At 55.9% G+C, this 7,960-nt stretch overlaps 2 protein-coding genes and 1 long non-coding RNA gene across 4 annotated transcripts in view; 2 read left to right on the top strand and 1 right to left on the bottom strand.

Moving 5' to 3' along the window:
* The first annotated feature begins 1,350 nt into the window (after window positions 1-1,350).
* Window positions 1,351-2,615, top strand: HSD17B14 (hydroxysteroid 17-beta dehydrogenase 14). Its single transcript, XM_081807234.1, has 4 exons — window positions 1,351-1,647; window positions 1,902-1,969; window positions 2,066-2,162; window positions 2,264-2,615. The coding sequence occupies exons 2-4, from the start codon at window positions 1,917-1,919 to the stop codon at window positions 2,435-2,437; spliced, it is 324 nt and encodes a 107-aa protein (XP_081663360.1). The 5' UTR covers window positions 1,351-1,647; window positions 1,902-1,916; the 3' UTR covers window positions 2,438-2,615.
* Window positions 2,616-2,725: 110 nt separating this feature from the next.
* LOC115937061 (uncharacterized) overlaps window positions 2,726-7,960 on the bottom strand; it is a 5,985-nt gene continuing 750 nt past the window's right edge. The window contains exons 2-4 of one of the 2 annotated variants that reach the window (XR_014140962.1): window positions 7,360-7,492; window positions 5,552-6,238; window positions 2,726-2,800 (exon numbers count right to left, since the gene is read on the bottom strand). This is a non-coding gene — a long non-coding RNA (uncharacterized LOC115937061). Of the gene's footprint in view, window positions 2,801-4,407; window positions 4,677-5,551; window positions 6,239-7,359; window positions 7,493-7,960 lie in introns of those variants that run through there. The other variant, XR_004072397.2, reaches the window with a different exon arrangement.
* The window catches only part of BCAT2 (branched chain amino acid transaminase 2), a 10,297-nt gene continuing 7,186 nt past the window's right edge, over window positions 4,850-7,960 (top strand). Inside the window, exon 1 of the mRNA XM_081807233.1 lies at window positions 4,850-5,010. Coding sequence (XP_081663359.1) covers window positions 4,987-5,010 — 24 coding nt within the window. The 5' untranslated portion in view covers window positions 4,850-4,986. The remainder of the gene's footprint in view (window positions 5,011-7,960) is intronic.

Genomic DNA, 7,960 nt, shown 5'->3' with positions numbered 1-7,960 from the left:
TAGGATGGTCAGAGGGGCGCCTGGGGTGGCTCAGTCGGTTAAGCATGCCCCACCCCCCCACCCCCCGCCTGTGCCCAGCGGGGAGTCTGCTTCTTTCTCTCCTTCTGCCCCTACCCCTGCTCTTGCCCTCTCTCTCTCTCCCTCCCTCTCTCAAATAAATAAATCTTTTTTTTAATTTAAAGATTTTATTTATTTATTTTGACAGAGAGACAAAGAGAGTGGGAACACAAGCAGGGGAAGTGGGAGAGGGAGAAGCAGGGTTCCTGCTGAGCAGAGAGCCCGATGTGGGGCTCAATCCCAGGACCCTGGGATCATGACCTGAGCCAAAGGCAGACGCTTAACGACTGAGCCACCCAGGCGCCCCTCAAATAAATAAATCTTTAAATAAATAAATAGGACAGTCAGGGTTGGCCTCATTGAGAAGGTGACATTTGAACAAGATTTGGAATTGTTGAGGGACTAGGTTTACCTGGGACTGTCCCAGGTTAGTCCTGAAAGTGTTCGGAATGTCCCGTGTCCTCAGAAGCGCTTCAGTCCTGGGCAAACTGGAATGGCTGGTCACCCTAGGAGTGAGTCCCATGCGTATCAGAGGAAAAGTACTCCAGACAGAGGGAACTGCAAGTGCAAAGGCCCTGAGGTTGGAACGCTCAGGGTATGTTTGAAGTTACGGACCTCAGAAAAGGTGGAGGCTGTTTTTGAGGGAGTGGAGAAAGTTTGAAAGAGCTGATGGGGTGACCCAGAGAGGGAGCTAATTTAGATTCCCACTCTGGAAACCACTTAAGGGAACCTGTTTATAGTCATTAATCTTTAGCAGCAGGAACAGGTCTTGCCAGGCCAGCTCAGCTGTCAAAGGAAAGCAAGGAGAAGGATAGAATTTGAGTTTATTCAAGGTCATGTGTAGTGAAAGAGCTGAGAGACAGAGGAAGGGAAGAGAGGGAGAAAGAATTAGTTTAGGGACCTCCGGGGAGCCAGAGAGTTGCCGGGGAGAAGCTGGTAAAATGGGTGCATTTCATGAAGGTCTCCCACGTCACATTCTGACCACAGAGTTCTCCCTAAAATTCAGAGATACCGCCCTCATGGATAAAAGATCTTCCGCCCATTTTTGCAAAATATGCAGCCATCTTGCATTTTCCTATCTTGATTTGGACATGAGTTTGAGTAACATATAAAGACCCGGGGTGGGGGAGACAGAGACCTAGAGAGAGGGGGACTGGGACGGGGTTGGGGGGGGGAAGGTGGGGAGGGTGGTGGGGGAGGGGGACAGGGACACAAACGGAGGGAGGGAAAGAGAGAGGTAGTAGAGGAGACATAGAGAAAAATGCCTTCCAGACATGGAGGGATTCCTTAAGCAGACCCAGAGACCCTGGGGCAAACCAGTGAAGGTGCCCTCTTGAGTTCTAGAATGCTGTCGCTACAAGGCACCGAGATCCATTAGGGAACATATCAGGGCAATGGCCATTGGCCCAGGCATCAGGATGTGTTTCAGTGTGGCTGGAGGAACCCAGGGGCTCAGGTGGCTGACTTTGCCTTCTGTCTCCCCAGCTTGCCCTCCCCCACCTGCGGAAGAGCCAGGGGAACGTTATCAACATCTCCAGTCTGGTGGGGGCCATTGGCCAGGTCCAGGCAGTTCCTTATGTGGCCACCAAGGTACCCTACCTCTTCCTTCACTCCCTACCAGGCCCTCCAGGTACCTCGGCCCTGAAGCATGACAACTTGTGGCGTGTTGTTACGCGCCAAGTGTCTCCCAGGAAACAGAGCCTGGTGCATCCCATGGAGGCCAGCAGGGAAGGCATGACCTCCCCATTCTGATGCCCCAGCTTGACACCCCCTTGTTGGAGGAGAGAACAAGAGGGACCTCGTCTTCCCTGGACTGAACTCCCCCCCCCCATCATCTTCCACAGGGGGCAGTAACAGCCATGACCAAAGCCTTGGCCCTGGATGAGAGTCAGTATGGCGTCCGGGTCAACTGGTGAGCAGCTCCAAGTGGGCAGAGAAGGCTGGGAGTGAGCCGAAGAGGCCACGTTTATGGCACACTTCCCTGATCCCCTCTTCTCCCTTCCCACAGTATTTCCCCGGGAAACATCTGGACCCCACTGTGGGAGGAGCTATCAGCCTCAACGCCTGACCCCACTGCTACAGTCCAAGAGGGCACATTGGCCCAGGTGGGAGTGGGGCCAGATCCAGGTGGTATGGGAGTGGCTCAGGGCGCGGCAGTCAGACCAGGTGCTTCACTTGGTCTCCTTTTCCCCTGGTCTCTCCCCAGCCCCTGGGCTGCATGGGCCAGCCCGCTGACGTGGGGGCCGCTGCCGTGTTCCTGGCCTCCGAAGCTAACTTCTGCACTGGGATTGAGCTGCTTGTGAGCGGGGGTGCAGAGCTGGGGTATGGGCGCAAGGCCATCCCGGACACCCCCGTGGAGCTCCCCACCATCCCTTCCTAATTTCCCACATTTCCACTTGGGCCTTCCTGACTAGAACTCCCACCCCAAGCTCAGACTCCCAGATTTCAGCGTCTACCATCTGCCTCTTAGGTGCAGACCCCAGCTCTAGACGTTAACTCCACTTACCAATGTGCCAAACTACCCCGCAAGTTCCCATAAAAGGAGTTTGCAGCCAGGAGGAGGGCGTCATGACATTTATTTTCTGCCCTTGAGTTCTGCCACGCGGGGACCGCGTCCCAGTTCCCAGCCCCACGGGTTCCCACGCGTAGCCTCGACCCGAGGGACTACAACTCCCGGCAGGCCTTGCAGCAGGCTCCTGGGGAAAGTATTGCCGGTCGGCTTCACCCCTGCTAATACAAAGGCCTGCAGGGGAGAATAAATTAAACCCTATTAGGAGACAATAGTGGAGGTGAAACAAAAGGGCCTCCTCGTTAATCCTGGTCGTTAAGGGAAAGGAGATTTGACCTCACTGGCTGAGGTATAGGAGGGTGGCGGGCTCCAGAAGTTCTGTGGGAAGCAGCAGCTAGGGTTGGGAGTACTGGGTCAGAGGGAGGAGGCGCTGGGATCCGGACTCCTGGGTCTGGGGGAGAAGGAAACATAGGGGGCGTGGACTCCCCAGTTGCGGAAGGGCGGAGCCTGGATTCCCCCAGGGGCGCGGGGCCCACTTTGGGTTGAATCTCCTCAGTGAGGGGGGTGGGCCTGCATGGCTGCTGCGGATTGGCCGCCGCGGGGGGTGTGCGGCAATCGCTGATTGGCTGAGGCGGGGAGGGCGCGGTCGTGGCTGCCGCGCCCCTCGGGCCCTAGGCCAGGTAGTGGGAGAGGAGGACTGGGGTGTAGGAAGCAAAATTGGATGATACTCTGAGGGGGGAGGCTGGGAATTTGCCGAGGCCTGTGGCTGTTAGGGCTGGGCGACAGTGACCCGGGGACAGAATTCGGGGGCAAAATATCCCAGAGCCGAATTGTGGGGGCACGGTGGCCCAGGAATCGGAGTTTGAGGACTCGACAGGAAAAAGATTTTGGTTCTTGTAATCCGGATGCAGGAGTTGGGGGAACTCTGACCACAGGAGGTTTTGGGGCCACAGTGACCAAGGAGTTCGGTATAGGGGGCACTAATGCAGGTTTGAATTGCTAGGCATTAGAGGGACCCTGATGAACTATAATTAGCTAACTCTGCCCCTGGGGGTCCTGTAGTTGCGGAGATACTCGCAAGGGGGCATAACCAGGAAACCTTGCCCTAGGGGCTCGAGGGGCTGTTCTTAGAGGCTCACTCATGCGTTGGTGGATTAAAATTTTTCGGGCCTCACTGATGGGACCGGAACCGTGTGTGTTGTATCTTTTTTTTTTTAAGATTTTACTTACTTGACAGAGAGAGAACCCAAGTTCTCTCTTGCTAGGCAGAGAGGCAGGCAGAGGGAGAGGGAAAAGCAGGCTCCCGGCGGGACTCGATCCCAGGATCCCGGGATCATGACCTGAGACCTGAGCTGAAGGCAGACGCTTAACTGACTAAGCCATCCAGGCACCCTGTTGTATATTTTTTTTATATGATATTTATTTGAGAGAGAGTGCAAGCGGGCGGGGAGGGGAGGGGCGGAGGTAGAGAGACAAGCAGACTCTGCGCTGAGCGCAGGGCCAGCCGAGGGACTCCATCTCTTGACCCTGAGAGCATGACCTGAGCTGAAATCAAGAGTTGGAGGCTTAACCGATTGAGCCACCCAGGCACCCCTATTTATTTCAGATATTTATTTATTCTAGAGAGAGAGTGTGCATATGCGAGCTAGGAAGAGGGGCAGAGGGGGAGGGGGAGGGAGAGGCAGAGAATCCCAAGCTGATTCTGTGCTGTGTGGGACTCAATCTCAGGACCCTGAGATCATGACCTGAGTGGAAACTAAGAGTCTGACGCCTAACGGACTGAGCTACCCAGCTGCCCCGCGTGTTTTATCTCTTAAAAAGTTACGACGAATACACATACATTTTCTCCTTGGAAAGAAAAACTATATTCAAACAGGGGTTGACTGCAACTCCTTCATCCATCCCTACCTGCTACCCTCTTCAGAGGCCTTTTTCCGAAGTCCTTTCCCTTTTCATTTACATGATACACGCACCCACTGACACCTAACGACACTTAACAGCGAGTGCTTTGCCTTATCACCACGGGATGGAGACATGCGGAGGTCCCTGCTCCTGGCCTTTCAGCTCTCACCTCGGGCTGCTCATCCTCATTAGCGTCCCGTGACAGTACCTATTAAAATGCATTTTTTAAAAACTTCATGCACTGTGTTGCGCAGCAATTGTGTGGCTGGAACGGAATCTGGGTGGGGGTGGGGAGGAGGGTGCATGTCCACGTACTCCCCTAGCCCCGCGGATTCCAGAGCATGCGCTCTCTAGCAGGGCCCAGCTCCCCGCAGGCGCCCTATAATTGGGGCGGCCCGACCCACCAGGGGCGTAGGGCAAGCAGCCCTCCCGCGGAAGGGGGCGTGAGCGGGGCGGGGCCGGAACGTCTTTCTCCCGCGCGGCGGCCCGGGCGGGCACAGTTCCCCGCCGCACCGACCATGGCCGCAGCCGCGCTGGGGCAGGTGGGTTCGCGGCCCCGGGCCGGGGAAACGGGGGGGGGGGGGGGGGGGAGGCGGGGGAGGCCCACTTCCGGGTGGACCACTAGCTCCCGGCCCCGTCCGGCGTCGCGCCCCCGGCGCTCGGGTTCCGCTGCCGGGCGCCGAGAAGGAGGGGCCCCTTGGAGAGGAGCTCGAGGCTTTATGGGCGAGGGAGGTGGAGGGAGGTAGTTGGTGGGACGGGGACTTCAACGGGAGGTAGGAGGGAAACATGGAGGGGGGTACGGTTAATGGGACAGGCACAGGGCTGCGTGGGGTGGGGGCGGTTAAGGAAGGGATAACAGCCAGCCTGTGGGGGCGCCGGGATAAGACACCCCGAACTGCTAGGGGTGCGGGTAGGACGAAGGCACAGATCTCAGGTCTGGACTGGGAATTGGACCCAAGGCCCCTGAAAGTTAAGATGTATGTGGACTGTCCCTGCAAGCTCTTCTCCGAAGCTGCGCATCAGGGTTGGAAAGGGACCCTCTTCCGACTGTCACAGAGACAGATCCTCCCGGTGCATTCTTACCCAGAAGCGGCCGACCAGCAGAGTTTTGGAGAGCGGGATTTTACAGCACAGTTTCTCAGCGAGGAAAGAAACGCTAACAGCTCACAGAAGGGATGTGTAGAGCCCTGCACAGCGGCAGCATCACCCCGGGAGAAGTGTTGTTCGCGTCCAGTTCTGCCCCTGACCCCGTCTGGGACTCCTACCCCAGCCTGATGGAGAGCAGGGCACATTGTTACTGTTCCGAGTCTGGGGTGACTGACGCTGGGCTGTGACTGGGACCATCTGGGCTCTGGTGGTGCCACTTCTGGGTTGTGGTGGGAGAGTCCTGGGCAGTGGCAGGGACAGTTTGGGGTTGTGATGGTGGAGAGTCTCGAGCTGCCGTTGAGCAGTCTTGGTCTGCGATGGGAGAGTCCTGGGCTATCATGGGACAGTCCTACATGTGATGGGGTCGGTCCTGGGCCACAACGAGGACAATTTGGGGCTTTGACTGAGACCCTTTGGGGCTGTGATAGGGACAGTCCCTGGCTGAGATAAAGGACAGCACTGCATTACAAGGGGGACCCTTCCTGGGCTGTGATGGGGGGGGACAGTCCTGAAGCATGAAGGACAGTGCTGAACTATGACAAAGACAGTCCTGGGCTTTGATGGTGACGTTCCTGGGGCCATGCTGACAGAATGGTCCTGAATTGTGCTGGGGACAGTCCTAGGCTGTAATGAGACACAGGGGAGGCTCCATCACATTGCAGAGCCCTGCTCTGTGCCCTCCCCCCCAACCCTTCCTTGTTTCTTAATTCAGCCCCAATCTTTTCACACTCTTTGTCCCAGTAGCCCATCTACCATCCCTTGGTCCCAATCCCCATGGCTTGGGGTGTCAGATGGCGGAGCACTTTCCCTGAGCTGAGGGGAGACCCCCCACCCCCGCTCCTACAGAAATGTCCTTGAAGGATGAAAGCAGCTTCTCTCAGGGCAAGAGGGTCCTGATGGTCAGTGCTGATGTACAACCTGGACATTGCCCGGCTCCTTCTCTGTGCCCCGTGCGTGTGTTTTTCTGCCTCTCCCTTCTCTCTCTCCTGGATATACTCTGTCTCTAAGCATCCCTGAGAAGTTTGTCTCCAGGCGTTGGCATCGCTATCTTTCTGTCTTTCCTCGTTTCTCTGGGTCTCGTTTCACTTTGTGCTGTCACCTGAAATCTGGTCGTTGCTTACTTTTTCCTCCTTCAGCCTCTTCGTATCTCACCCTTGGCCTTTTTCTAGATTTCTCCAGACTTCACTTTGCCTGAGTTTGCCTCCCTATCTGTCTCTCATATCAGTCTCTCTTTATGATCATATCTATTTTGGCATCTTGTGTTCTTGATTTCTGTTCTCAGTTTGGTTTCCATTTCTGGTTTGTTTTTTTTTAAGATTTTATTTTTAAGTAATCTCTCCACCCAACGCGTGGCTCGAACTCAAGACCCTGAGATCAAGAGTCACCTGCTATTCCGACTGAGCCAGCCAGGCACCCCCTCAGTTTTGTTTTCTATGTCTTTTTGTTTTCTCATTCTTGCTTTTCCCTCTCTTTTATTTTTTCTTCCATTCTGGCTCCTCCTGAGCTCTTCTGTCCAGATACTGGCTGTCTCTGCCCTGGGTGTCTTATCTTTTCTCTACGCTGTGCGTGTCCTGTTCCCTCCTGGACGGAAGCCTAGCCACAGACTTGGGTGGGCTACACAGCGCCACCTAGAGGCCATGCCGTGAACCTACACTCTGATCCGCCCAGAAGCCCTTGGGCCCCACACTATCCGGAACCACTCCTCAGACTTCACGCTCTGCAGCCCCCATCTCCCCATGACTCACCTACTGACCAGTGACTGCTGCCACTCATGTTCGTTCTCACTGGTTGGTGTCCGCTTACCCAGCTCACTGGGCAGGAGCAGGCTAGGCTGTTCCGTCTGCACCAACTTCATGACCCAGCTGCTTTCCTGCCAGGCTGGGAAAGAGGCATTATGAGGTCAAAGAATACTGGGGAGAGGCCACCCTGATGGACACAGACCGATTTGCTCTCCCTCGTTTGTCTCAGGCAGGCCACAGATGTTTATCTGAGCAGGGTCTCTGTTGATGACTAGGATCACCCCCCAGGTCCATGTGGCTGCCTCTCAGTCCTGGGATCTGAAGGGAATTGGAATCACTGGTGTCCAAGGTATGGGGTTGGGAGCTCAAGTAATCTGAGCCCAGTTGGTCTGATATCCTGAAAGAATAAGGACTTGGACTCCTGGATCTGAGAGAGAATGGGCTGGGGGCCTGGACTCGGTGGTTTGAGGGAGGAGGGGCTGGGGGCTTGGATTCCTGGATCTGAGGGAGGAGTGAGCTGGGGGATTAGACTCCTGGGTCTGGAGAAGGAGGAGGCCAGAGGTCTGGACTCCAGGGTCTGAGGGAGGGAGGGGGCTGGGGTCCTGGA

Source organism: Leptonychotes weddellii, chromosome 16 (assembly GCF_054177405.1).
Source record: "Leptonychotes weddellii isolate Sample4059 chromosome 16, ASM5417740v2, whole genome shotgun sequence".
Lineage (NCBI taxonomy): Eukaryota > Metazoa > Chordata > Mammalia > Carnivora > Phocidae > Leptonychotes > Leptonychotes weddellii.
The sequence above is the reverse complement of the archived record's forward strand: the minus strand, read 5'-3'. Positions and strand labels throughout refer to the sequence as shown.

What these genes read in the sequence shown, in the direction of transcription:
- HSD17B14 (XM_081807234.1), top strand. Translation starts at nt 1,917, where the DNA reads ATGACCAAAGCCTTGGCCCTGGATGAGAGTCAGTATGGCGTCCGGGTC. An exon ending in TATGGCGTCCGGGTCAACTG is followed by an intron (nt 1,970 to 2,065) that starts GTGAGCAGCTCC and finishes CCCTTCCCACAG; the next exon opens with TATTTCCCCGGGAAACATCT. An exon ending in AAGAGGGCACATTGGCCCAG is followed by an intron (nt 2,163 to 2,263) that starts GTGGGAGTGGGG and finishes GTCTCTCCCCAG; the next exon opens with CCCCTGGGCTGCATGGGCCA.